The sequence below is a fragment of the Penicillium diatomitis genome (assembly GCF_028827545.1).
Source record: "Penicillium diatomitis strain IBT 30728 chromosome Unknown utg000001l_segment0_segment0, whole genome shotgun sequence".
Classification (NCBI taxonomy): domain Eukaryota; kingdom Fungi; phylum Ascomycota; class Eurotiomycetes; order Eurotiales; family Aspergillaceae; genus Penicillium; species Penicillium diatomitis.
The window spans coordinates 4,043,134-4,070,150 of NW_026623173.1; the positions used below are offsets into that span (position 1 = coordinate 4,043,134).

General features: G+C 50.7%; 11 protein-coding genes across 11 annotated transcripts; 9 read left to right on the plus strand and 2 right to left on the minus strand.

Moving 5' to 3' along the window:
• Positions 1 to 78: 78 nt before the first annotated feature.
• On the plus strand, positions 79 to 1,063 carry N7539_001164 (urea carboxylase-associated family protein; the record flags this gene model as incomplete). Its single annotated transcript, XM_056930768.1, has 2 exons — positions 79 to 814; positions 876 to 1,063. The coding sequence occupies 2 exons, from the start codon at positions 79 to 81 to the stop codon at positions 1,061 to 1,063; spliced, it is 924 nt and encodes a 307-aa protein (XP_056795061.1).
• Positions 1,064 to 2,035: 972 nt separating this feature from the next.
• Positions 2,036 to 2,493, plus strand: N7539_001165 (uncharacterized protein; the record flags this gene model as incomplete). The annotated part of the gene is made up of 4 exons (XM_056930769.1): positions 2,036 to 2,053; positions 2,114 to 2,154; positions 2,228 to 2,296; positions 2,406 to 2,493. The coding sequence occupies 4 exons, from the start codon at positions 2,036 to 2,038 to the stop codon at positions 2,491 to 2,493; spliced, it is 216 nt and encodes a 71-aa protein (XP_056795062.1).
• A 693-nt stretch (positions 2,494 to 3,186) lies between these two features.
• N7539_001166 (alpha-ketoacid dehydrogenase kinase family protein) lies at positions 3,187 to 4,604 on the plus strand (the record flags this gene model as incomplete). Its single annotated transcript, XM_056930770.1, has 2 exons — positions 3,187 to 3,365; positions 3,437 to 4,604. The coding sequence occupies 2 exons, from the start codon at positions 3,187 to 3,189 to the stop codon at positions 4,602 to 4,604; spliced, it is 1,347 nt and encodes a 448-aa protein (XP_056795063.1).
• A 906-nt stretch (positions 4,605 to 5,510) lies between these two features.
• Positions 5,511 to 7,766, plus strand: N7539_001167 (uncharacterized protein; the record flags this gene model as incomplete). Its single annotated transcript, XM_056930771.1, has 4 exons — positions 5,511 to 5,545; positions 5,799 to 5,841; positions 5,894 to 6,016; positions 6,141 to 7,766. 4 exons carry the CDS (start codon positions 5,511 to 5,513, stop codon positions 7,764 to 7,766), a joined length of 1,827 nt encoding a protein of 608 aa, XP_056795064.1.
• A 3,995-nt stretch (positions 7,767 to 11,761) lies between these two features.
• On the plus strand, positions 11,762 to 13,815 carry N7539_001168 (aminotransferase-like domain-containing protein; the record flags this gene model as incomplete). The annotated part of the gene is made up of 7 exons (XM_056930772.1): positions 11,762 to 11,932; positions 12,024 to 12,152; positions 12,212 to 12,254; positions 12,313 to 12,480; positions 12,550 to 12,626; positions 12,674 to 13,498; positions 13,558 to 13,815. 7 exons carry the CDS (start codon positions 11,762 to 11,764, stop codon positions 13,813 to 13,815), a joined length of 1,671 nt encoding a protein of 556 aa, XP_056795065.1.
• An 840-nt stretch (positions 13,816 to 14,655) lies between these two features.
• On the plus strand, positions 14,656 to 15,755 carry N7539_001169 (uncharacterized protein; the record flags this gene model as incomplete). Its single annotated transcript, XM_056930773.1, has 2 exons — positions 14,656 to 14,858; positions 14,978 to 15,755. 2 exons carry the CDS (start codon positions 14,656 to 14,658, stop codon positions 15,753 to 15,755), a joined length of 981 nt encoding a protein of 326 aa, XP_056795066.1.
• Positions 15,756 to 15,872: 117 nt separating this feature from the next.
• Positions 15,873 to 18,636, plus strand: N7539_001170 (putative serine/threonine protein kinase; the record flags this gene model as incomplete). The annotated part of the gene is made up of 4 exons (XM_056930774.1): positions 15,873 to 16,316; positions 16,368 to 16,482; positions 16,545 to 16,714; positions 16,777 to 18,636. The coding sequence occupies 4 exons, from the start codon at positions 15,873 to 15,875 to the stop codon at positions 18,634 to 18,636; spliced, it is 2,589 nt and encodes an 862-aa protein (XP_056795067.1).
• A 588-nt stretch (positions 18,637 to 19,224) lies between these two features.
• On the plus strand, positions 19,225 to 20,900 carry N7539_001171 (uncharacterized protein; the record flags this gene model as incomplete). Its single annotated transcript, XM_056930775.1, has 2 exons — positions 19,225 to 19,401; positions 19,476 to 20,900. The coding sequence occupies 2 exons, from the start codon at positions 19,225 to 19,227 to the stop codon at positions 20,898 to 20,900; spliced, it is 1,602 nt and encodes a 533-aa protein (XP_056795068.1).
• Positions 20,901 to 21,317: 417 nt separating this feature from the next.
• N7539_001172 (uncharacterized protein) lies at positions 21,318 to 21,690 on the minus strand (the record flags this gene model as incomplete). The annotated part of the gene is made up of 2 exons (XM_056930776.1): positions 21,318 to 21,455; positions 21,565 to 21,690. 2 exons carry the CDS (start codon positions 21,688 to 21,690, stop codon positions 21,318 to 21,320), a joined length of 264 nt encoding a protein of 87 aa, XP_056795069.1.
• Positions 21,691 to 24,430: 2,740 nt separating this feature from the next.
• On the minus strand, positions 24,431 to 24,658 carry N7539_001173 (uncharacterized protein; the record flags this gene model as incomplete). Its single annotated transcript, XM_056930777.1, has 1 exon — positions 24,431 to 24,658. The coding sequence occupies one exon, from the start codon at positions 24,656 to 24,658 to the stop codon at positions 24,431 to 24,433; it is 228 nt and encodes a 75-aa protein (XP_056795070.1).
• Positions 24,659 to 24,928: 270 nt separating this feature from the next.
• On the plus strand, positions 24,929 to 26,354 carry N7539_001174 (serine/threonine-protein kinase; the record flags this gene model as incomplete). Its single annotated transcript, XM_056930778.1, has 4 exons — positions 24,929 to 24,972; positions 25,051 to 25,261; positions 25,339 to 25,495; positions 25,573 to 26,354. 4 exons carry the CDS (start codon positions 24,929 to 24,931, stop codon positions 26,352 to 26,354), a joined length of 1,194 nt encoding a protein of 397 aa, XP_056795071.1.
• Between the last annotated feature and the right edge of the window lie 663 nt (positions 26,355 to 27,017).

The following is a 27,017-nucleotide window of genomic DNA, read 5'->3' on the forward strand; positions in this document are numbered from 1 at the left end:
GTGCTCATGTTGACCTCTTTCTCTGACTGCCGGAAGGACTAACTGGGCATTCTGTACACCCAAACCCTCAAGATCGATATGTCTGTGGCGCGTCGACCTCCCCCAGCCTATGAGTCCTCACTGGCTGGTATTCAAGCAACAAGTGCTATATACCATAGAATCTCCAGGACAGCGTCCGACGCCACCGGTCGAGTTCTCAAAGAGTCATTCGAGATCCCTCCATGCTCAGGCCAGGCATGGACTGTACCGGCCGGCTCTGTCTGTCGTCTCACTACCCCAAATGGACCGCAAGTAGGTGACTTGAACCTTTGGAATGCACACAATCCGCGCGAACGACTGTGGGCTGCACGCACCCGTCAAATCCATGCATCCCATGTCTCGGTTGGCGATCGCCTGTGGTCGAATCTCCCATATCTCCGACCGCTTGTGAGCATCACCGGCGATTCACTGGGAGGCGGGCAGTTGCATGATGTGCTCGCCCCCGATGGAAAACGAGATCCCGAGAAGACCTTTCCGAGCACGCAATCTGGAGGGCGGGTTCATGATCTGCTGGGTACTCGCTGTGATCCCTACGTCAATATGCTGATGGGAGGCAAGACCTTCGACTTCCACTGCCATTCCAATTTGACCCGGGCCGTGGTCCCTTATGGACTCACCGAGCTCGATGTTCATGATGTGCTCAACGTGTTTCAAGTCACTGGGCTTGACGAGGAGGGTCGCTACTTCATGGAGGCCTCTCCTGCTCAACCCGGAGAGTACTTTGAGTTCTTCGCCGAGGTGGACGTACTTTGTGCACTCTCTGCTTGTCCCGGTGGTAGGTTCGGCTCCTTGACTTACTGCCAAAATGTTTGCACATTATCAGCTAATCACCAGAGTTCCGTCTACAGGTGATCTTTCCAATTGGGGGTGGGAAGATAAAGAGGGTGACATGTTAGCTTCCTGCCGCCCACTGGGCGTGGAAGTATACCAGCTCGTCGATAAAGACAAGGTGCTCGAGGGCTGGATGCAACCCCAGAGCCCAGCGTACAAGGGCATGCACGGAATGACCATGCCGGCCCGTTAGCCTTGTGGATATGTGGTGCTTGTAAGGATCAGCCTTGTAGATACGATATCTTTGAACATTACCTTCTCTTTGGGTCGTTGTATGAAACAGAAAGCGTATACAAGAAGTCATGTCCACTAATCGACCATTGTCACCATTACGCATCGCCATATGTACTTGTTCTCAATCTCAGATACAGATTTCCGTCGGGATACTGTAGAAGTAGACTCTTTATCGAGATACTAATCGAGTGGGCCTGTGCTTTATCAGCACGTGATCTGCCCCGCGTTTTGCATGCGCAACAGCGTCATCGTTGTGGCAGAGCTGGCCTTCCGCCTGAATTCCACCATCATCCATGCAATGTCCCTTTACATGCAGGCGCACCGTCGAGTGGCTGAAGTTTCCTTGATTTGGTCAACATGAATCAAATAAACTCGGGTGAGATTCGGCCTAGTCGAGTTACCGAAGATGGCGATGCGATCTTCATGGACAACATCAATAGAAATGTGAGGTAGCCGGAGAATGCATATGTTAGACTAGAGGAGATTCTGTAGTCTTGACTGTTCATACTTCCAGATGTGAAACTGCATAGACTCCCCCTGAACAGGTTGAACTGGTCGTACGCAGATGTACTCAAGGGTTCTTAATCTGCAGTGGCCGTCAGGAACGCGATTCACCTCGAGCGGGTCTTACCACTATCCAGGTAGGAGTGAAACGTGTCCAGCCCTCCTCACCAGTCCAATTCGGCACTGAGAACTGATGGCGTAAGCCCGCAGTCACTGCGTGCCTCGTGCCTCTCGTCGGCTCAGAGCCCAGCAGTCCCTCTTATCAGTCCGGACTTGTCCCACTAGTATAAGAGCATCGACCCCCCCCCTCTCCACCTGCTTATCTCCACCAACTCCGACTTCGAAACAACTTGACTTTGTCTTTACCCGGAAAGCCTGGAACTTCTGCAACAACTCTCAGCATCATATCTGTGCCCAACTGATCACCATGCCTCTCTCATACAACGTATGTGTCACGTCTCCTTGACCGGAACCAAGAACACATGACACTGACAGTATATTATAGGTCACTCTGAAGCCCGACGCTCCCGCGGAGAAGCTCGAAAGGTGGGCTTTCTATCTCGGCACACCGGCCCAACTAAAGACACATGGTACTAACTTGCCCGACTTCATTCTTCAGCGCTAAGCAGGACGCCGTCAACAAAGGTGGCTCCATCAAACATGAATACAGCTTGATCAAGGGCTTCGTGTAAGTACAGCACCCCCCGCCTTGGCTCCGCCCATGTTCATCATGCGCGCACATTGCACATTGCCTCTTCCCCACTCGCGAGCGCAAGCTGATGGTTTGAACCTTACAGTGTCGAGTTCCCCGATGACCATGTCGACACCCTCGAGTCTAACGATCACGTCCACGTGGAGAAGGACGGTGAGGTCAAGACTCAGTGAGGAGGTCACCTTCAATATCCTCTGGTCTTGACGTGCCTACAAGCGCTTCTCTTTGATGAGGATCTCCACGCCAAGGAATAATGCCTGGCAGCTCCCAACCTATGTAAATATAGTTTCTAGCCTACATCCTTCAGATTGCGGGTGTGTTGCTCAGTTGTGGAGTCATGAAGTAACGACTATTACCACTTTCTTGCTATTTTGACCAGAAACCTTCGTAGAGAGGATCTGTCATCCTCACGAGTGGCCGAGAGGCCCGAGACACTATTTCTGCACGGTCTACTGACTTTCCTCTACACGCCAGTCATGAAGTTGGCGGCTTTTCATGTTCAACAAGCATGTGAACGTGACACTCGCCCACTCCAAAACTTCAAGGGAACAGTATTAAATAAGAACAATGTACGTTAGTCAAGCAAGTGATAGCCTCAATTTAGTCTCGTGGCGCCCTGCATCCGGCCACGCGCATTGTGCCTCCTTGTCTAGCGGGGTGCCAATTCTAAAGCATTAGAGCCCGTCGTTGAGCCGCGGGTACCCGTCCATCTGCGCGGAGTCGCGGACCTTGAAAGCGTAGATCTTCCAATTCCGTCACCGCCCCTCCCCCTACCCTTGGGAAGTTGAGACTGTCAAGTTTTACTGTCAATCACCCTTCATCGGATGCTTCCCAGGACTCTCACGAAATCTGCGGCACCAGGGCTAATGTTCGTGAAAGGGCACGCTCGATACCCGCGAAAGTGGTCTCACTTTCCTCGTCATATCTCGACCTCGCAGCAGGCCTGGGACTGGACCACTCACCCAACAAGTGATGCAGCGAGGGATGATGTCGCACGATTGGCAGCGAGTCCTCGTCGTGCATTGACATTGGCAGACTTGTTGAGGTGGGTTTGACAGAGAAATACTCGCTGCGGAGCTGTTTAATAGAGAAGACTGACCAAGAATGGATAACCAGACATGGACGACCACCGCTTTCCAAGGACGCACTTCTCGCCTCCGCCAATTTCACACTCTCCCTTCTCCCTGCACGGCTTGCCTCAAGAATTCAAGCATTGCGCAACCTGCCTTTCATTGTGGTCTCGAATCCTCACGTGTCGAAGATCTACCACAATTATCAGCACTCGTTATCCACCTTGCTACCATACCAACAACGGCGAATCACAACGCTCGAGGAGGAAAATCAATTTGGAGAGGTGCTCGCGGACCTGGTGCAGACACATGCCAATACTATTCCTGTTCTCGCCCGGGGTTTTCTCGAATGCCGCAAATATGTGAGCCCCGAGGAAGTGACACGCTTCTTGGACACACACCTTCGCGCTCGTATCGGTACCCGTCTCATTGCCGAGCAGCATCTGGCGCTCCATTTCGCATCCCAACCAGTCAGAGATGAGTCGTCTTCAGCCGCTTCGTCTCGTAGTGGGAAAAGCGCTGTGCCATCAAAGTACATCGGGGTGATCGACACTGCGCTTCAGCCCGCACACATCGTACGCCTCTGCGAGGATTTTGTTGGGGAGATCTGCGAATTAAAATACGGAGTACGTCCGCGTCTCGAAATCGGCGGCGAGCCGGATGCTTCATTTGCCCACATCCCAGTACACGTGGAGTACATCATCACGGAGCTGCTCAAGAACGCCTTCCGGGCGACAATCGAATCCGGAAATGAGCGAAGTCCGATCGAGGTGACCATTGCCGCCGCACCAGATGTGCCAGGTAAAGAGCCGCCCGTTCCCGGGGATGCGGACACTGGGTTTGAACTCAGCAATAGCGGAGGCGCGCATCCTAATGAAGCATTGAGTTCGTCTAGCCCCACGTCGCAAAGCATCACCATTCGCATTCGCGACCGAGGTGGTGGTATCCCGCCGGAAGTCCTTCCACATATCTGGTCGTACAGTTTCACAACGTTTTCAGATGTGGACTTGAACTCAGATAATGGTAACATGGATGCCCTCAACACTATGTCGAGCAATAGTGGGCATCTCAGCAGCATTGCTGGACTCGGCTATGGACTGCCGCTTGGTCGGGCCTACGCCGAGTATTTCGGCGGCAGCATTGCCGTGCAGAGCTTGTGGGGCTGGGGCACAGATGTGTACCTCACCTTGAAGGGTGTTGGCAAAGTTGACTGAGTGAATCCGCGATGGTCATTCGCCTCTGCGACAAACCGGCTCCTATAGTACCTCTGCCTGCAGGACCGATACCCAGGCAAAACGCAAAAAAGCGCCCATAGCTCTGGTTGCAATCACATTCGGACCGTCATTGCCCGATCTGTGAGTCGCGCCGGTGGCCGCCATATCGAGAGCGCATTGCGGTATGGTGCTACTTCTGCGATGGCGTGCATGCAACAAAATTCAGCCTGAACCTCGTCATATTGTTCACCGGAGGTACCATGCTCGCAAAATCTTGAAAGGGTCAAGTCCTTAGGCCACATGAAGCATGATGTCCACCTCAGCCCTCTTCTCTCTCGAATGCCTAATTCATCGTTGGCTCATGGACTGGGAATCCAGCGTTAGCGCCTACACGGGTTCAGGAAGAGCGCCATGAGGTGTCCACTGTACTGGCCAGGGCGGCAAAAACGAAACGACTTGGTTTACAGCCGGTGAATGGCAGGCCTGCACATAATAAGGCATGATCGATCCTCACTCCTTGCGCTTAATGTGAGATAGCTCTACAATTACTCGATCTCAGTGACGACTTGCGTATGAGAACTCATTATATTCCTAGTCAAATTTTGATAAGCTGCATCCAAGGTCTTCGATATTGTATACAAGGTTCGACCGCAGCATGGTGTAGCGGTTTCAGGAGTTATATGGCAAGTTCCCGGCATGAGTGCCGCATCGGCGGTATCGGTGCTTCAGGGGTCCGTATCCTCAAACCTTTCCACCGCTTGATTGGGGACACGAAGCCGAGGTCAATCCGGCGAAGAGCAGATCATATCGTTAGAGTGGAGCAAGTGAGCCCGAGTGTTGATGGCGTGTGCTGAAGCGGGCTTCTCGCGGCCTTCGGGTGCCCCCGCATCTCCTCACCGTCTGCCCATGAGGCCCGGTGTTCGCCCCGAGATGAGTGTGGGGTATCCCCCCACCCCAAAACTCGCACAGCGACCCCAAGTTCAGGCTTTGATGCTTGATCCTTCTTCGCTTTACCGTCTTCTCGGACTTCTTTTATACCCCCCGAGCTCACCGGTCAGATTCGAGATTGGAATTGACAAATAATTCCCAGGTGGGATATATTCAGCCTTGAACAAGGAGTGATGTGAGTCGCTATACAAATGGAGGCACCTAGCTGGGGCAATCCCTCAGTGACCTCGGCTAACATCAGAACAGGGTCTATACTGCATCTGATGGCTTCTTTGAAGCCCTGTGGGAGGTTGGTCAATTGAAATAGTACAAAAGACTCTCGAGGCTGACAAGTCTACTAGGGCGGCGTCACTCATGTCTTTGTCAACCTGGGCTCTGATCATCCCTCTATCCTGGAGGCTATGGTGAAAGCTCAAAATGGAGGTAGCAAAGAATTTCCGAGAATTGTGACATGTCCAAACGAGGTGAGTGACTTTTGCTTTCGGAGCTCAATCACGGCCTTTGGCGGTTGTTTCAAGGTCCTTGTTCGGTGCATTTAATCCCTGCGGAAGTGTACTTTATTCCTACTGACCATAATTGTGAAATCAGATGGTAGCGCTGTCTATGGCTGATGGCTACGCTCGATTGACCGGGAAGCCCCAGGCCGTGATCGTACACGTTGATGTTGGCACACAGGGTCTCGGTGCCGCAGTACACAATGCCTCCTGTGGACGCGCGCCGGTTTTGATCTTTGCCGGGCTTTCTCCGTATACAATCGAAGGGGAGGCTCGTGGCTCGCGCACGGAATACATTCATTGGATCCAAGACGTACCTGATCAGAAGCAGATCGTTGCGCAATACTGTCGATACACGGGAGAAATCAAGTCTGGCAAGAATGTGAAACAGATGGTCAATCGAGCTCTCCAGTTTGCAACCAGTCATCCTCAGGGCCCTGTCTATCTTATGGGAGCACGAGAGGTGATGGAACAGGAGATCGAGCCTTACAAACTGAATCCAGCTCACTGGGGTCCTGTCGGACCAGCTGCATTGCCGCACCACGCCGTTGAATTGATCACGTCCGAGCTTGCCGCAGCCAAGAATCCTCTGGTGATAGTGGGCTACACTGGCCGGAACGCTCAGTCAGTGACGGGATTGGTGGGGCTTGCTGATAGCTTCAAGGGTATTCGCGTTCTGGATACCGGTGGCAGCGATATGTGTTTCCCTGCCGATCATCCTGCTTGGCTTGGTCTCCGCTATCCGGGACATGAAGCCGTTGAGACGGCTGACTTTATTCTTGTTATTGACTGCGATGTGCCTTGGGTACCAACCCAATTCAAACCATCCAACTCAGCCAAGATCGTGCACGTCGATGTTGACCCGCTCAAGCAACAGATGCCGGTCTTTTACATACCCGCCATGGCGACGTTCCGAGCAGATTCCGCTACAGCCCTGGGGCAGCTGAACCAGCACATTTCAAGCACCATGTCACTCCAGCGATTCATTACTTCTCGCGAGAACAGTGAGATGGGTCATATTCGCGAAAAGCAATACGCAAAGCGCCGGCAAGAGATTAGCGACCTGGCAATGAATCCTGAAGGAGGCGAGTCCGCGCATTTGAATATTTCTTATCTGATGGCACAAGTCCGAAAAGAAGTCCCTGCAGACACGATATGGGCTATCGAGGCTGTAACACTTACACCTCAGGTTTCTGATCAAGTCAGCGCAACACTGCCAAACTCATGGGTCAACTGTGGCGGCGGAGGTCTTGGCTGGTCGGGCGGCGCTGCTCTTGGTATCAAGCTTGCCTCGGACACAGAACACGGGGGTCCCGGCAAGGGCAAGTTCGTCGTACAGGTCGTTGGAGATGGCACTTTCCTCTTCTCTGTGCCCGGGTCCGTCTACTGGATTGCGCGCCGGTATAATATTCCAGTCCTGACAATTGTTCTCAATAATAAGGGATGGAACGCACCTAGGCGAAGTATGTTGCTCGTTCATCCAAATGGAGATGGGTCTCGAGCCACGAATGAAGACCTCAACATATCTTTTGCCCCGACGCCTGATTACTCTGGTATCGCAAAGGCTGCTGCGGGTGGGGAACTATGGGGCGATCGAGCCTCTACAGTCGCCGAGCTTGCGCAGAAGCTACCTGAGGCTGTGCAGAGTGTAATGGCAGGCAAAGCAGCAGTTTTGGAAGCGCAACTCGATGGATCGATGGGCAAGTTTGTTGGAGCATAATGTACATTACGTGACATAAGATAGATCTGTGGTAAAGAATTATGATTGTATGATTGATCGATATACACGATATGACTATACAGTGTGCGAAACATTAGTTCCAGAAATCAATTACAGGTTTCACGTTGTAAGCACTGAAGCAGCATTAAGCGTACAGTAGTGCAATGGTTGAAGAGTTCATGCACGATGCGTAATTGCATATACACCGGATTTTGTCCGGCAACGCTTGGCGTTCTCCTTCCGTTCTAGTGCTCACCCTCTCGCCGCTTTTGCTCACTGAGTAGAATTGAGCACGCCCCTGATCGGCCTGACCTGGTCAGTGATTATTATGTAATCAAAGTGATCCACTCACTGAGCCTGATCTGAGCGTCCTGATTTGCTCACTGAGCCTGACCTTAGCATCCCGGTTTGCTTACTAATCCCGTCCAGAGATGAGTGACCTGAGTAAGCAGGCGCAATAGAACGCGACACACTAGCTCGATCCCTGGACAACTTCTTCTTAATCTCCCATCCCATCGACAAAAATTTGGCGTCATAAACTGATTTAGCGACCTTTCCCTTTCCAAGCAGGATGTACGTAGTGAATATTGTTTAATTGGACAATTTGCCTTATCTTGGATTTGACGTTCCCAGGAGCATTCTCCGTTTTCCCCGATATATTGGCCAGATTTGGGAGAACTACGCAGGTAAATATGATGGCGTGTATTTCCTAGATGAACTACGAATTTTCCTGCATTTTTACTGGCCACTTTGCAGATCTCTCTGTGAAAATTTATATACCCTTCTACGGCCGCCTACTACTTAGCCAAAGATCTTTTACGTCATGCCATTTTCGCCATATTGAGTAGATACAAGAACAGGAACGTTCGATCTGCTATCCGCATGTGCCCAAACAATTGCTCCTGGGAGCGTCAGCGTGTTCCCAGGAATCCCTCAGGGGTTATCTTATGTGCGGGGTTGTTAAGCCAATTAAGTAGTCTGTGCATATAAAATATTCTTCTAGGCCGACGTGCTGTCTACGACAATCTTGAGGAAAGGAGAAGCGTGGTTGTCTCACTTGGAGAGCGGGGGTTGTGGGGCTTTCTACCAAGGCGGTGAGATGCCTCTGTCGTCGGACGACGAGAAGGCCAAGGCTCCTCGGCCACATGCCAGGCTCTGGCCCGTTACAGATACCCTTGGTCTCCGCCAATCAGATCGCTCAAAAATAATCGATCTATTCACACACAGTAGGGTTTGTTTCGGAACAACTACTTCTTCCTTCCGTCGAGGTCGCGCTTTCTAATTCCTCACGCTTTAAAAAGTCTGAAGCAATATCATTTTCAATCCACGACCGCCAATGTCCAATGCGGACATGATCCGCTTTAGAATCCTCAAAATCTTCTTCCTTTGTATCATAATCGAGCTCTAGAGAAGAATGATCTTCTGGTGCGTAAAAGTAGCTTAAAGCCCACGAAACGGTATGCTCATCAAATCCAGCCACATTGACCGCGTAATTGCTCGTCTCTTTCGAACTGCCCAGGGTCCGAGTATGTATTGCCGATGTCAAGAATGGCGAGAAGACATTTGAATGGATGTCAAATACGTTATGCTTGCTACCGACTCTAATTTGGATAGGAGGCGCTGCAAAAAGCGACCTGCAGCAAGGTCACCTTACTCCGATACGAAGGGACGACGAGTTCTAACTCGAGGTTTCAATTGGCGTAGAGAACATCTTTTAACCGAGCGAACACTGACTTCGGGAGAAGCGAGATCGTGTTGTTGTATAGTGAAAGGAAATTCCAGTACGGGCCCGAGGGAATCAGTAGTCTCAACGGTCTTTTAGACTTTACAGGTACAGACAGATGGATGGATGATTTTACTTACATGACCCCTTGCAAAGTTGGTTTACTCAACTACTGTAGTAAAAGATCTTATTTCATGATAAGGGAGTCTCAAATCTCGGACCAGCCAGATTCAAGATCAAGTAAGCATCTTTGAGGAGGATAAGCTAATTAGGCTTCTTCCGGTTCTAATCATACAGGTATAAGTTCTACATGAAAGAAGCCAATATACGCAGAAAGTCATCAGAAGTCGGACTTGAGTCAGAGCCAGGCGGCGAGAAAGTAGAAACAGAGTCGATGGGGGAGAAGCTAGTCAGGGCCTGCGAGCCTGCGCCCGACTCCGAAGAGCTTGAATTAAAGAGAGTTAAATGTAAAGATGTCATGGTGAAGATGAGATTTGGGAATGAAGTGGAAAACAAGGTTAGAAATCGAGGAGCCGGAGTGTGAGAGTGATAGAGGAAAGCGCGAAGTTTAGCCCACTGCTGCTGGAGATGAGGTAGTTAGGAGGATGAGGTCATCTTAGTCAGCACGGACCTAGGATCGCACTAGTAGGTGCCCAATGTGGGGACCCAGCGGAGCGATAACAGAAAAGCGTTGATCGATACCAGGCCGGATCGGAGAAATATTTCACCATTTCTGCTATCGCTCAGCACCAACGGTTGAACAATGCCAGAAATATTTGTATTATTGTGTCTCGTCAGAGACACTACAACAGTAGTTTAGGCTAACTTCTTTGGGATATACGCTTAGGGGGGGGGGGGGGGCCATATAATAGTATTCTTTTTTTCCCTATGGGGAGAGGCGTTCTGCCATAGCGGTCTGCGAAGTATAAATCATGTGACTTACGATCCATCAACCTGGCTTTTACGGCCGCAACGCTAGCCCGTAATTGGCTAGACTCGACGGATCTAGCTGCCAGTTGATACTACTAGCGACGATACTACTAGCTACAGCCTACGATGCTGGTGCGGATCTGGCTACGATGCTGGCTACGATGCTGGCTACGATGCTGGCTACGATGCTGGCTACGATGCAAGCTCGGCGTATAGGATTTAGAATGTTGTCGTGGCCTCTGACGAGGCACATTTTCAGTCCTAAGACCACTTTGGTCCTAGGACAGCTAGTATAGTGGGTGAGGCTGCTGGCACCCTATGAGAAATCCTGCGGCACCCTATGAGGCCTGAATTTCTGCCAAGCCTGTTATTACGGTAACTCCCATTTGAACCACCACCCTCTCAACTACACGCACGCTAATCACATAACTCCTTAGTTATCTAGTTGACTACCCTGAGTACTGGTGAGTAAGCAGTGGCTGAGTGATCACTGAGCGATCACATGACTGCACTGACCAGATCACTGAGCATGAGCCCGTGCTGACATTCACTCAGTGAGCCTGAGCCTGAGTGCCCTCATTAAAGCGGCGGCAGCCCAGACAGGAAAGCCCCACCAGGCGGACAAAATCCGGTGTATATAGGTGCGTATATTGATCAGGCTTAAGCACAAACTGCCCGATTTGCTATGGGCACGATAAGCTTATCGCGCCGATGCCGGCGATAGCCTTATCTAAGCGGGATTGCGGGGTCACGAATACACGAATTCAAAGTGATACAAAATACCGGGCTGACAGCGACATTGTGCGACTATTGATGGCCGTACCACGGTATTGCTTCGTTCCATGACCCCTCCTTAGCTGAGAGCCTGAGAGTAAGGTGCCTTGTACGCCCTACGCCCTACATTCCTTGAGGGCGGAGAAGTGCAGCTTTGTCAATGCACTGAATCCGGAGCAACTAATGAGACCTTGCCTCAAGCATGTCTATTGGTCGAAATTTCAAGATCATTGTCAAGACTTATGTAGCTTCTCCGTGTAAGATCGGAGACGCTGGTTGAGTGAGTCATGTGTCCAGATCGGACCCGCAATGCCGAGCGGATATTGTCATTGTCAAGTGTTCAAGTCCGCGGCCTTATTCCGTCTTGCTACCACAGCGTCCGTGTACTTTTTTAATTTCTGCCACAATCTTTTCAATTACGTCTCTAGACTCGATCCACATCACACGGACATTTCTCTCCGCTTGACAACAGCCTCCCATCACCTTCTCCTAAAAATTCTTGTCGAAACCGGAATTGCGCAAAGAGAACTTCCTTGCACATAAAGTCCTCCGCGAAATACTCGACGCAATGAGTCCACCGGCGCCAATTGATGTTGACCTTGTCGGTGTCACTGATACCTCGTCTGTCCCTGTGCCAGATCCTTTGACAGTCAACGGTCTTTCAGGATGGCGCGAGAAGATGACAAAGATTCCCCTTGGGGTCGCTGCAGCCTGTAGCAGTGATATGTTCAAGAGCCCGGTACGAAAATCGTCAACAAAATGGATCTGAGCGAAGCATTGGCTCCCCATGTGGCTACAAGGTATACTAAATGATCGTGAAATGGATTTAGGCTTGCTATACGAAGCCGAAGGCGAAGAACTTTGATCGTATGTCATGGTCCGCGAATGCGACAGATTTCGGGGTTTCATCTGACGCAGTGTATACAGATCTCTTGTCACTTGAGGCGAAGTCTCGTCAGGTGAGTCTCGATCTAGTATCATCTTCTGCCTGCTCTCTGATTCTTATTCTGTACATCAGGCCTCAACGTTGAAGGGTGCAGCCCGTTATCTCAAAAATCCAGGTGCGCACTCTCTACCAGCATGCATTTACAGCTTCATTTTTCTAACGCGCGAGTCAAGGAATCATCTCGCTTGGTGGTGGCCTCCCCTCTGCGGAGTACTTCCCCTTTGAATCAATCGATATCAAAGTCCCCAACCCCCCTGGCTTTTCCCCGGAAGCCACACAACAATCTGGCGCAGTCTTGCACGCTGGGAAGCACGACATCCGAGACGGCAAAAGTCTCTATGGTCAGTGGTCTCAGCCAGTCTCTCCAGGAAATGCCAAGTTTGAATAATCTCATTGATTAATGAATCCAGATCTGGAGATCGCTCTGAACTATGGCCAGGCTACAGGCTCAGCACAAATTTTGAGATTTGCCACGGAGCATACTGAGGTGAGCATCATCTGAGAGTAATGTGAGGAATGCACTGACTCTTGAAGATCATCCACAACCCCCCTTACTCTGACTGGCAATGTACTATGACCTCTGGTAGCACATATGCCTGGGACACGGCACTTCGCGTTCTGACCGAGCGAGGCGACTACATCCTCATGGAGGAGTACACATTTTCAAGCGCGGCTGAAACAGCCTTTCCACTTGGTGTCAAGACAATTGGAGTTCCTATTGACGCACAGGGACTGATTCCGGAAGCTATGGATGAAATACTTAGCAACTGGGACGAGAAGGCTCGTGGCGCTCGCAAGCCTCATGTTTTGTACACTATCCCTACTGGCCAGAACCCGACAGGTGCTACTCAGTCCGCGGAACGCCGCCAGGCCGTGTACAAGGTTGCTCAGAAGCACGACATTTACATCGTGGAGGACGAGCCGTACTACTTCTTGCAGATGCAACCATACGTGGGACAAGGCGCTGCCCCTCCTCCGCCACCTGCCAATCACGATGAATTCATCAAGTCCCTGGTCCCATCATTCTTGAGTATGGATGTTGATGGCCGCGTGTGTCGCTTGGAGTCCTTCTCCAAGGTCATTGCTCCTGGCAGTCGTGTTGGATGGATCGTCGCTTCTGAGCAAATGGTCGAGCGATTTGTCCGCACATTCGAGGTCTCCTCACAAAATCCCAGCGGTATTTCTCAGGTCGTTCTCTACAAGCTTCTGGATGAGCACTGGGGCCATACCGGCTACTTGGACTGGCTGATTCACCTGCGCCTGGAGTACACCAACCGTCGGGACGCTTTGCTTCATTCTTGTGAGAAGCATCTGCCGACTGAAATTGCTCACTGGGTAGCCCCGGCAGCAGGCATGTTCGTAAGTCAACCATATCACCAAATGTTGAGATGGAAGTGGACAGTACTGATGATCTTTAGCATTGGATTGAGATTGATTGGAAGAAACATCCTGGAGCCGCTGCCGGCAAGTCACGAGAGGAAATTGAGGAGGCAATTTTCCTTTCCGCTGTGGACAATCAAGTCCTCCTCTCGTGTGGAAGTTGGTTCAAGGCCGATCGCTCGGCCGTCATGGACAAGATGTTCTTCCGTGCCACATACGCCGCTGCCTCGTCAGAGAAGATCGACGAGGCCATCGCTCGTTTCGCGAAATGTCTCCGCGATCAGTTTAGCCTCTAGATTGAGCTGGTATCATATGCGTCAAAATGTTTGCTTTCAGCGAGGTCACGTGAATGGCACTTTGATATTAGCTCACTGCGTTTCAAAGCATGACTCGAAAAGAGTCTTTCCGACATTTCATCATATATTCTACGTATACCCATATATTCTACGTATACCCTCTTTCTTTATCTTCGAGAAGATAATTCTCACATCAAAGTCATCATCCCGTAAATGATTCTGATTGACTTAGAATCTCAGACACAAAATGTAAGTGCCATACCTAGTAGCCTGAGTGCCTGACTCAAGTTTAGATGCTCTGGTGCCTAATTAGCAAGGCGTAAAAATATTGACACCTCAGGCTGTACACAATCGTGCGATAGCGCACACGTGATCTTGGTGTTTCATATCGCTCACGACCACCAACATTCGAGAAACATTTAGTAAGTATATTTGCTACCGTCCTGTATTCAGTCTTCTCTGAGTATAAGTCCAACGAAGTTGTCTTCTGTATTTCTGAAATGAACAAAAACTAAGAGGCTTTCCGAGTTTTGACATCTTTCATCAATCGATGTAGCCAGGGATTGATCCGAGTACACCCACTTCGTTTGGCACTATAGAAGGTGAGTACAGTGTGAACACAGAACAAGTGATCAAAATGCTTGTTCAGTTCACGTGCTTGACGCACCTAAACGAATCGTTTGGGCTGTCACGTCAGTGTCGTTTCTTCAACTACGGCTCTCACTTTTCCTTTCCCTCTCCTCAGCTCTTCCTATTTTCCAAGTTCACTTCTCCCTCGTTCACTACGCAATACCCACAACGACCATACACCAGGACGTCCATTTGCGACTGAAGATCAAGATGGCTGATCAGAACTCTCAGGATTCTCTCGGCTCTAAGGGGCTTTCTAACAAGTCCTCTCCATCCGAGACTGATCTTGCTATCGAAGGAGATCGCTTTGGCAACTCTGCCGTGTTGACGAGTCTGCACGGAGGCACTGTGACTGCTCTGCCATTTCTGAACCGCCAGAGTACTCAAGAACCAGCGTCTCTCGCTCTACTTGCGTAAGTCCATTGTTCTGCAGGATTCGGCATGTTTCTGTCTCACAGCTGTTTCATTTACGCTTCATTCTCGCCTCGTTTCCAGCTCACGTTCGACTCACTAATCCACATTGTCTGAACAGTGAATCTTCTACTCGCTTTCAGCTGCCGAGAATCTTCCCAACAGACGGTACGCCTCGTCAGAAAGCTGAGACAGAAGACAGCTTGTCAAGCGGGTGGGAGACTGAGAGTTCTTCTTCCGAGGCAGCCATCGATCCCCGTGCCCTCCTCTCTGACCTGCTTGACCGTCTTGAAGAGGCAGCGTCCGGATCTCCTGTGCCTGTCTCCCAGTCAGCGCTCGCGTCATCTTCCAAGTACTTCGCTCAAAGGAATTCTGACGAAGACGAAGACAACAAGTCTGAGGACTTGCAGGCCCTGAAGCCTTACCCTGGGTCTGCTGGAGCAAGTCCACTCTCTGGTGCGGTCCCAAGCAGAACCTTTACTCTCAGCAAATCTTATAGAGTGCTTGTGGACAACTGCCCCTCGACTTGCTCTGAAAAGAGCCTGAACCTGGAGAAAAACAGCACAAGTTCACAGGCTGTAGAAGGTTCTTGCGCTAGCGCCAAAGCTGACGCGACTCCACCTGTGACGCCTCAGCCCAAACGCTGTCAAGAGAGAAAGGACCTGACGCCTGTCTTGTCTCCATTCCTGTTCGGTCCCTTACCAACTCCTACCGCACACCGACAGTTCATCACAACGTCACCCTCCCAGTCTCTGGCCCTTGCGAAGTCAGCTTCCCCTCACAAGCCCACTCCCACTTCGCCTCCGCCACAAACTCGACAAAGCCTACGCAAGGGAGCCTCAACACGATCGAGACTTCACCTCTCTGATCTGTTCAAGAAGCGTCAATCACCAAAATAATCATTGATAAAGGCAACGAATCCAGTTTGTGGGCAAGCTTGTCACGATAATTGTACAACTTCTGTTGTTCATCAGTCAAGCACCTTTACTTCATTTAAAAGCTTCAGTTGATTCAAAATGGATTCTCGAGGGTCACTACTGTTAGACCCATCCTCCGCGATGGCTGCAATTACCCGGCACAAGGCAGAAGCAATCAAGCTGGCACGAGAGCAAGGGATAGCGGTAAAAGAGATGTGCCGTCGCGCAAAGACAGACGTGCCTCCTTACGAGTTTGAGGAACTGATTGGCAAAGGTGCTTATGGACGCGTCTACAAAGGCAGAGAAGCGCCTTCTGGCCGACTGGTTGCCATCAAAGTACTTGACGTCGATAAGTTAGATTATAACACGCTGCGCGACTTCCGTGATGAATCTATCAAAGACTTCATCCACGAAACCAAGGTCATGAAACAAGTGAAGGACTCGGGAGCGAAGAACATCAACGAAATTATCGAAGCCATTTCCATTCATTCCCAGCTATGGCTGGTTTGCGAATATTGCCCAGGAGGTAGTGTGCGGACTTTGGTGAGTCATGCTGTCTCTCAGTGATTGATCAAGCCACTTATCTTGGCGCAGATGCGCGCGACAAATGACAGACTTGAAGAGAAATACATCATTCCAATTGCGCGGGAACTTGCAGTCGGCTTGCATGCAATTCACGAAGCTGGCATCATCCATCGAGATGTGAAAGGTACGCGAAGTGATAATGAATCATATCAGGATAGTCTCAAAGCTGCTAACTAGACTTTGTAGCTGCAAACATTCTCATTCACGAAGAAGGCCGTCTGGAAATTTGCGACTTTGGAGTCGCAGGTGTTCTACAGTCACAGCGCGACAAGCGATCGACTTGGATTGGAACACCTCACTGGATGCCACCTGAGATGTTTGCAACTCGCGGAGAAGCCCATAAGTATGGTAGCGAGGTAAGACTTCACACTCAATTACCCTTCGGAGGCAAATTCTAACTTAGCTTCAACTTGGCCAGATTGACGTCTGGGCATATGGGTGCACTTTGTTTGAATTTGCCACGGGAAACCCACCAAACTCTGGCCTTCGTGAACGCATGCAAATTGGACGACAGCTCCATCGAAACACACCTAAGCTTGATAGTGCTGGCTATAGTGATGGACTGAAAGACCTCATTGCATTCGCACTAGATTCAAATCCCGCGACTCGTCCAACAATGGCAGACATTCTTGCCCATCCATACATTGCCAATACGGAAGAAGAGTACCCCACATCATCAGTGAGCGAACTCGTGCGAAATTACTATCAGTGGTCACAAAGAGGTGGCCAGCGAGTTTCGCTTTTTCATCCAGGAGGTGCTGCAGCAGCTGAACTTCCAGGCACTGAAGAAGCCGAGGATGATTGGAACTTTAGCACTACTGATGGGTTTGAACGCCGCTTTTCGGTCATTGACCTGGATCAAATTGCCGCTTCACTTGCAGCATTGGAAGAAGATATTAGTCCTACTACCCCGCTCTCCGAGAGTGAACTTACCGAAGACATGCCTGACATTGATATGGACCCTGAGCAGAAGGCCAATTTTGATGAACGAGTGAGACGAGGCGCTGCGGCAATGGAAGGCCTCTTTGATGAGGAAAAGCCAAGCTACAAGTACGAAACAAAGAATGACTTCGTGCCAATACAACCTCTCCAACCGGTATCAGATTTGCCTCTGCGCACTGAGACTGATCGTTCGTCCGTGACATCCACATTCATTGACATTGATATTGGGTCCTTTGATTCATCACACTACGCAGCAGGCACACCATCGGCGCAGCCTTTTCAGCTCGCCAACGCGGACACTATCCGAGCCAACCGGTCGAGTCTTCGAGGTCACCGCAACTCGAATGAGAACAGTTCTCAGTCGTCCAACAGCGACGCGGAAGGGAGTGACTCTCATGAAGAGACCTTCAAGCCCTCTGGACCGCGGCCTCCGACAATGGACTGGAAGTTCCCTGGATTCATGCTACCAGAAGAGGAAGTGGCGAAAGAATCTCTCAAAGAAATACCTGAACCAGAACCAGAACCAGAACCAACACCAGCACCAGCAACGGCACCAGAGCCTGCCCAGGATCGTTCGTTCCAGGCCGAAAAGCGAGCTACCATGGAGTGGACCTTCCCAGTCATGTCAAGTCAAGCGGACGAGGCTATCTCTGGTCACAATGAGGTTGGACACCTCGAAACTCTGCGAGCGCCACATGTTTCCCAGCCCCCGCCTATTGAAGAGCTTAGCATTTCTCGCCCATCTACCTCCGCATCACATACTTCTACCATGTCCGATTCTGACTACGATCCCTTCCGATTTGACCGTCCCACGACCCCTCAGGCATATCTGCCGCAACGTGGAAGCTCATTTGACTCGGCTTTCCCGGTTATGACCGAATCAACCGATGATGAGGGCTCGGACTCAGCAGGTTTGCTTGATGGACCAGGGCCGGACGAGGAAGATGAACATCCTCTCTGGTCTGAAAACACTGAGATTTTCTCTGAGAACAATATTCCTCCGTTGCCGACTGCTATTCCATTTCACGGAGGTCACAGAGGTCCTCAACCGTCAGCATCAGAGCCAGGATCTCCAATCTACGATGAGCCCTTGCAGACTGCTCGTCGAGATTTCAATCTAATCCGGAATCCAGAGCCTCCATTCATCTCCTTTCCGCCTGTGTATCCTCCGAGCATGGAAAGCCTGATGGAGGGAGCCGACGATGCTACTATTACAGCGGAGCTAGACAGGCTATTGGGCGACTTCCTCGGCGCACTCTCCGCCACTGGAATGGCATTATCGACGACTACTACTGAAAGACAACGGAAGCCTGGTTCTTTTGCCGAGACAATTTGACGGTCTGTTGTCAGTTAGATATTCGAAGGCCAGGCTTCTTGAAACCTGTGCACTAGTGGAGTTTCATGCAGGAATGGTCGCTTTGACCTAATCAGTGAATCAAGCTAGGTGTCAGTGTAGACAGGTGAAGGATCAATGGTTTTTCTGTCCTAGAAAGTCATATTCTAATGTCGAGTCGAAGCTAATATCATACTTAATTTGTCCCGTCTCTTTGACTTCGAATTATCATACCCGATATTTCTGAACTAACGAATTTGAGTATTCTTTGATCATCATCTGAAAGCATGGCCGTCCTTGAGGGCTCACTATCAACCTTGCCTCTCACTCACTCGAGGGGAGTCCTCTGCCTCCAACTGAAAGTGACGGCAGAATGTTTGCCCTCTATACCCTTTTGGAACGTTTCCACTGGCCCCATGTGCGTGCATGTACGTGGACGTGTCTCTTCCTGCTCCCACTGCACACGTCCCACCTTCTTTGTTTCCTCTCTCTCTTTGTTTTCTCACTTTTCTCCCCAATTTCCACGAGCATTTCGCATCTTTCCACGCTTTTCGAGTCCACTCTTGTCTGAAGTGCACGATTACAGACAACATGTTTGGGCTCGGCCCCAACGCTTCCTTCGCTTTTCCTTCAAAGCCACCGCCGCCCAAGACTCCGAAAGAATGGCAGGCGGTCTTGCAGGAGGTTAAGCAGCTCTACGAAAACCGGCAATACAAGCAATGTGCTGCTCGAGCCACGGATCTTCTTGCGGCTACCAAAGGGAATAATGTAAGTGACTTGCATGAATAACTCATAAGGAGATCTTCGGATCGTATCCATGAGACTGATACCACTTATTATAGCCTGAGCCCATCTATGCAAGCTACCTTGCCTTTCATGCGGCAGTCTCATTCGAATACCTTGGTTCGACTGCCCATCTCTTTTCCAGCAAGAAGGTTACCTTCCTTGAATCGGCTTTGAACTCGTTTCTGGACTGTCTGTCAACGCTCCCAGCCTCGGCCGAGCTGCCTACGAAGGTGAACAGGGTTGTTGCAACTCCCCCACCAAGAGAGAAAGTGGTAGCTTTGCCCTCGTCACCCCGCACGCCTTCAAATCGCGTGAAACCTGAACGAACACCAGCTCGAGAGACGATTTGGGAGACTGCTTCGTTTGATGATCTGCAACGCCTTATCGAAAAGTCTCTCGCTATTCAGCAAGCAACTGCGAGAGAGTATGCCGAATACGCCCAGAGAGTGCGTGCTTTTGCTGCTGAGCACAGGGACGAGACCCCATTTGTTCGAGCCTGTCTGGCATCAGCTGAAGGGTTGGAGAGACATCCCCTTTTCCGACTTAAACTACCATCACCTCCATCTGACCGCCAGCATTCATCTACTCCCAAAAAGGTCCTGATGCCATCCCCACTCAAGATCACAAAGCCTGACGAGTCGCGCCCTGTGCAGCCCACCCGGGAGCCTCCTGATTCCGGGACTCCTTCAAAGCCAGGGAAGCGGGACTGGGTTGATTGGTCCTCGAGCGCACTTTTGCCCGACTCTTTCCTTGACGAGGACCCCGTCATCGATAAAGCTGGTGTTCAGGCCAAGGCTGAACTGCCAGGAGGGGAGAAGCTGTTCGTCCCTCGCCCCAACAGCAACCCTCAAACACCTGTGGTGAACCAGGTCTATGACATACGACCGGACAGCAGCACTCTGGGGATCTTTGATAACCTGATCCATGTCCCCGATGCTCACCAGGACGATGAGTCAGACATGCCTTCCACTCCTTGTCCTAGTCCCCGGATTCGCCGTCAAGCTCACGGACGCGCCAGAAGTGAAGAGACAGCCCACGATGGCTATGTTCAAAGGGCCAGTGGAAGTGAGACCCCGCTAGATCCCGTTCAGATGGCACGGACTGTCAAGTTCAACCGCCACGTTGAGCAGGTCCGGTCTCACATCAAGGACACTGTCTCGGAGCTTCGGGTGCACTTGGACCGGGTGCTTGACATCCAACACACCCGCCGCGCTCGAAAGATGCAGCGCGCGCAGTCATTTTGGAGCTTCACTCCCGCAGGTTCCGCCGAAGAGGCGGGGGAGGCCGCCCCTCGTGAATCCTCTCTGGACGCATTTGGCAATGCTGTGAGTAATGAGACCAAAGAAGAGCGAATTGCGCGGTTGCGCGCTGAAGGCTGGAGAACCGTCGGTCTTCGTAATCCGGAAAGCGCTTGGAAGGGATCTCATTATTACAAGGAGTTTTGTAATATGGTCCTGAATGAGCTGACGCTGCAGGAGTAAGCTGGACCTTGCTGGTGGTCAGATGTTTCCATCCCCCGCCTCTGTTTGTTCAAGTATTGATTGATGTGAGAGTACTACGTTTTACCAGTCTCTACTGTTCATGTACACGTGAAGTGCATGTCAGGTGTGGCTGATTGAGCGAGATGATACCCCTTAATGCATGTATTCTTAATTCTGATGGACTTTTCCATTGACGAGTCTCGTATGGGGTGAGACGAAAAAAGAACAATGACATTTTGATTGTCTCGCATTGAAGAGGAATCACTAAGATTCTCATGACCCATGGTGCTGGACTTGACTGCCAGACTAGGAACCCCTGAGCTTTCATCCAGGTACAGCCCAGCCGCGGGACTCGTAATGTTAATCGACAATCCAAGATCGGACGTCGGTAGTAGGATACGATCTGTTCGATGCACATCACAGCCCTTTGCTCAGCACTGTGCCAAGACCCCCTGCAAGTCCCTGCTTTCCAAAAAAGTCACCGAGTTCGTTGCCCAATTGATCTTGGATCTTGCTCAGATTCTGATCCTCGACCAACTTCTTCGCCGTGAGACTCTGTGCATCATGCGAGACACGGTGTTAGTGGAGCAGAAGGACTCGGATACATCCCGTCCCAGTAAGGTTGGAAATTTAGATTGCACTTACTCTTCAGACCATAAGATACTTTGCTTTCACCCATCGCCTCGAGGAGCATCTCTTGGAGTTGTTTCTGGTATGGATCTAGCAGACCAGTGACCCAGGCTCCGATCAAGATAAGCTGCGAGACGATATAGATGACAAGAGACCACATATTGGGCGCGAAGGGAAGCCTTGAATCTCAAGAGACGGGGACAAATTGATCGAGTATAGAAAATGGGGCCAAGAGCCTCGACTTTGAAACTTTGCAGGGCGTACCGGTAAGAGTGGAGGCTCCTCTATGCCTCATCGTCGAAGGTGAGACTGATCATGATAGAGTATTTATGGGTTGAGCCCTGGATGCATGCCCGTGCAACGCTTGTAGGTGTACTTGTGGAACCGATGACGTGCAAGGCGGAGGCCCAGCGTATTGATGACATGATGCCCGGGCTGCAGCTGCAGTGCGGCTTTCTATATGTGTACTACAAGCTTTGTAGGACAAAGTACCAAGTTTAAATTGCAGGTCAGATTACGGACATATCTGAGTCGGCATAGCTGACGCGCAGTTGCATTATACCCTACACTATGTGCTTGCATAATGATTTCCTCTTCTTATCCTCGATGTCTAAATGGAAAATCCAAAAGAAAGTAAGTCAGCAACCCCTGAATGAGTCAGTACAGTACTCAGGAAGTCAGTAGTAGTCTACTAGTTAGTAGTTACGAGTATTGAACCCTGACTTTGAATCGTTGAATGCACGGTCACCATGTATTCTTGGTTGCAGCCTTGGCACTTTTGCAGCTGTGGCTGTGAAGTGGAGACACAGGTCAATGTTATTGTTGCTGCCTGACAGGTTTGGCGCCGCCCAGTTTGTGGCTGGGCTCTTCCAGCTTATGTCCTCGATACAGGTAGTTGCTTTTCAGGAATATATATGATGAAGCCCAGCCGGGAATTTCATCTAGGTGGGACTTGATCAGAGGTCCTCTCCATCAAGAACGGAATAAAAGTTGACCTCAGAGCAAGAATCTGCGCTGGATCCCGCCCGGTCCATTCATGCATGGATAGCTTGGCTAGCTACATGGCTAGTGGAGCTTCGGAAGGATTCAGAAAAAGCAGCTCACCACCTGATAAAGCAGGACTGTATCAGAACCCTAGAACTGGCTGGTAACTGAAGCACGAGATGGGTCGTGGCGGTGCAGATGGTGTTCAGCCGTTATTCGGGGCCAAGGCGTGTTGATTGTTGGATCGGCTAGTAAGTGTTGTTGTAATATACTGATATAGACTTGTACTACTACAGTATACCAATATGTCCATTCTTTTGCAACGACCCCTCGCACTGGGTGACCAGTCTCGAAGAAATGTAGCAGGATGAGATTGACAACACGCCTCAACTTCGTCACCATTACTTGAGTCGTGATACTCGATGATCGAATCGATTGGTACGTAATTGACTACTACTAGTAGAGTCTCCTAGTCTACTAAGTCGGTCTAGTACGACAGATTAGTTATAACCGACGGCACTACTTGATACTTATAGACGACTACTACTACTACTACTACTACTACTACTACTACTACTACTACTACTACTACTACTACTACTACTACTGCTGCTGCTGCTGCTGCTGCTGCTGCTACTACCACTACTACTACTGCTGCTGCTGCTGCTGCTACTGCTACTACCACCACCACCTAACTTACTGGTACCTACTAGGTACTAGGCACGAAATATTACTCCTCCTATCGAGTGATTTGAGTATAAGGTCCCTTACAGCCAATGATGGTACAAAAATAGAACATGTATACGAGTACTGGTACGACGGACTAGTGCTCAGGTACTGTAGGGCTGTAGCCTGTTGACATCGGGTACCCGCTTCGACGTGATGGTTGACCAGCTGGGTCTAGTACAGGTACAAGGTCTGTGCCTTTCCGGTACTCCAGTTGTTCCTTTGCGCATGGGTATATTTCAAGAGACTCATAACATGATAACAGTATGTCATTCAACGTTCTCGAATCTTGTCGCCCGACGGCCTATTTCATTAATGTGCACTTGGTAGTGTACGCTTCTGCTGACAGTCGTGACTGTTGCATTGGAGTTTTATTGAATGTCCACTATTCACTGATTCAATGCTCTCCCGCCTGGCGATTCTTCTTCCTCATCTCCATTCCCTCTGCATCCATCTTGGCCCGCATCCTATTGCTCGGGGTGGAGGTATTCCTCGTAGAGTCGTAGGCTCCCAGTCGTAAGTACTCAAGTAGTATTGCCTGTGCCTTCTCTCCACCCTCGTGCCGAGCCACCGATGCATCCTCGTTGCAATAGGAGATCCGAGTCGAGTGAGAACCCACTTGCCTGTCACTAGCATCACTAGCAGTCAGATCCGGTCAAAAGAAGCTCCTCCGAGTCTCCTCCTGCTCTACTGGTCGTATCACTTCACTGGAAGACTCAAGCCCCGTCCCATCAGGGGTGAAACACTCCGCCCCTGGTCAACGGGTCCCAGCCAGAGTCCAGAGCGGCTGAGAAGGTCAACTTTGGTTCCGTGATTCCACCCCCCAAACACACCTGACCATCCAGCTCCAGCTCCAGCTCGGCTTCCTCAAACCACTGCTCCTCCACCAACATCCAACCTGGACTGCTCCTCTTGCTTCTCCCATCGACAGAACAAATACCAGCACTCTTCCGCCCATCCTCATCATCCTCCTCTACTTCTCTTTCCTCTCTCCCCCCTCCTCCTCCGGGTTCTTTTTTCCCTCCCCTTCTCTCTCTCTCCCTCTCCCTCCCTCTCCCCTCTCCCCTCTCCGCTGCGGGGTCCGATAGCCCACCGATCGCTCATCGACAGAAAACCTCTCTGCCTCTTCAACTCCATTGCATAAGGAGATACCCCCCCCCCCCGTCAATTCATTCCAAAAGCACCTGCTGTTATCTCTTTCTCCTTTTCACCATGAGTTGTGAGTCTTCCTCGTGTCGCGTCTTCCCCTGCTCGTCCTTTTGCGCAACCTGGTCGATTCCGATCTTGTCGGCGTCGGCATCGGCGTACGCACCAGTGCCCCTCTCAGGTGCATGCTCCGTGAAGGTTGCTGGGCTGCCCCTCCCCCTCTCCGTGAGCGGTACATCCGCTTGATCGGCGTGGCAGGCGCATGGTGTCATGAGATCTGCCGAGCGGATGTAATTCCATGCTTGCGATTCTTTTTTGTGTGCACCGCTGCTGGCTGTGGCATATTGCTTTACGGATCTCGTTGCTGCGCTGTCTCTCTGCTGCAACCAGGGTCAGCTCTTTTTTACATTTCCTCGTTTGCTCCCTGCTTCGCCTGCTCGGTCGAGTTGATGCCCTCGGTCGAGATGAGACAAAGGGTCTCTGTAAGATCAACGGACGGATGTGTACATGAAACTGACGGATTGACCTCTACAGTCGCAACGATGTTCAACAAGCTGGCCGGGCAGCCAGAGAGCTATGAGAAAAAGTAGGTGTCGTCCGGGCATAATAGCATGCGAATTCTCCGCGACGCCTATTGACTCAACCTGCTTGATCACCTCTATAGGGCGCTCTACAAATTCGGCCGAACCCTCGGTGCAGGCACCTACGGAATCGTTCGCGAGGCGGAGACGGCCGATGGCAAAAAAGTCGCAATCAAAATCATCTTGAAGAAGAATGTGCGTGGCAATGAAGGCATGGTCTATGATGAGCTGGAGATGTTGCAGAAGGTCAAGCACCCTCACATCGTGTCGTTTGTGGATTGGTTCGAGTCCAAGGTGAGCACCGCTCCGTCCCCCTCACCATGATTCCCCTCCCCCATTGGCGTCCACGCCCGCTGAACTGGTCGCTCTAGGACAAATTCTACATCGTTACTCAGCTTGCCACCGGTGGAGAATTATTCGATCGAATTTGCGAGTATGGAAAATTCACGGAAAAGGATGCGTCCCAGACCATTCGTCAGGTTCTCGATGCCGTCGACTACCTTCACAAACTCAACATTGTTCACCGGGGTGAGTGCTCAGTCGTCTCGTGTCAATATGTGGAAAACAACCCCTTTGCTAATTCCCTGGCATTGCGCGCCGGGTAGACTTGAAACCGGAGAATCTCCTCTATCTTACACGCGATCCCGATTCGGAGCTCGTCTTGGCTGATTTCGGTATCGCCAAGATGCTAGAGAATTCCGCAGAGGTGCTCACCAGCATGGCTGGATCCTTTGGTTATGCCGCTCCGGAGGTCATGCTCAAGCAGGGCCACGGAAAAGCCGTGGATATGTGGTCCCTGGGCGTTATCACCTACACCTTGCTCTGTGGTTATTCCCCGTTCCGATCGGAGAATTTGACCGACTTGATCGAAGAGTGCCGAAGCGGCCGCATCATTTTCCACGAGCGATACTGGAAGGATGTCTCGCAAGACGCCAAAGATTTCATCCTCAGTCTCTTGGAACCAGATGCCCACAAGCGGGTGACCTCGGAGGAAGCTTTGAAACACGAATGGCTGACTGGAGAATCCGCCGGTGATCGTGATCTGCTACCCGAGATTCGCGCCTACATTGCCCGGGCTCGCCTCCGCCGCGGTATCGAGATTGTCAAGCTGGCCAACCGCATCGAGGCACTCAAGATGCACGAAGAGGAAGGTCAAGAAGACATTCCCAGTCCTATGGAGATGGCCGGCAACGCCGCGTCTGCTGGACCTACCGAGGGGGGCGAGAGCGATGCCACTTCCCCTTCTACCAAGAAGCGCAGTCTCAGCAAGCTCGGTAACGGAGCCATCTTCCGCGAGGTGGTTCTGGCCAAGCTTCGGGATGCCAAGGAAAATGAAGAGCGAGAAAAGATCGAACGAGAGGCTCGCGAGAAGGCGTCACATCATTAAAGTAGTGATCGGCGGGTCAAACACTTGGACATGTTTTGTCCCTGTGGTTTTTTTCCTCCTTTTCTTTTCGTTTTTTTTTCCCCTCTTTTTCACACTGCTTGTGACGGTTCAGCTGGTTCATGGAACTTCATGCTCCCCTATTTTATTTTCAATTGTGGATATAATTGTGTGATTCCCCCCCCTCATCTATTCCTATTTTTGCGGAAATTTTCGCCTTGCCGGATGAAACGGTCGAATAGTACGTGTTATCAAGCATTCAGGACTCTTCAATCACCAGTATCCAAGTTTCTGTAACGCCTTGTTCTATCTACCAACGTCCTTTTAATCAAAAAGCCCGCAATTAGTATCGGTGGTCAACGGAGGGAGAGGCTTCACTTCTCACCTAGGATGGAATTTCTCGACGGTTTTGCAAGATGCCTTGATCGCTCGTCCGTACCTGTGCTAGACCTTGCTCGGGACCAAGGTTCTGTCAGGTTGTCAGTCTCGAACTTCTGAAGTTTTCGGAATTCCTGCAACCCAAGTAAACTGGGTGTCGGGTGTCGGGTGTCTTCTGTCTACTGTCTAAAACACCTAGCACTCTCTCTGATAGGGTATATAGAGTCAAGTTTGCAACTTCTATTCTTCCTCTTGTTTTGATCTTCTTCTCCTCAGTCATACAAGATA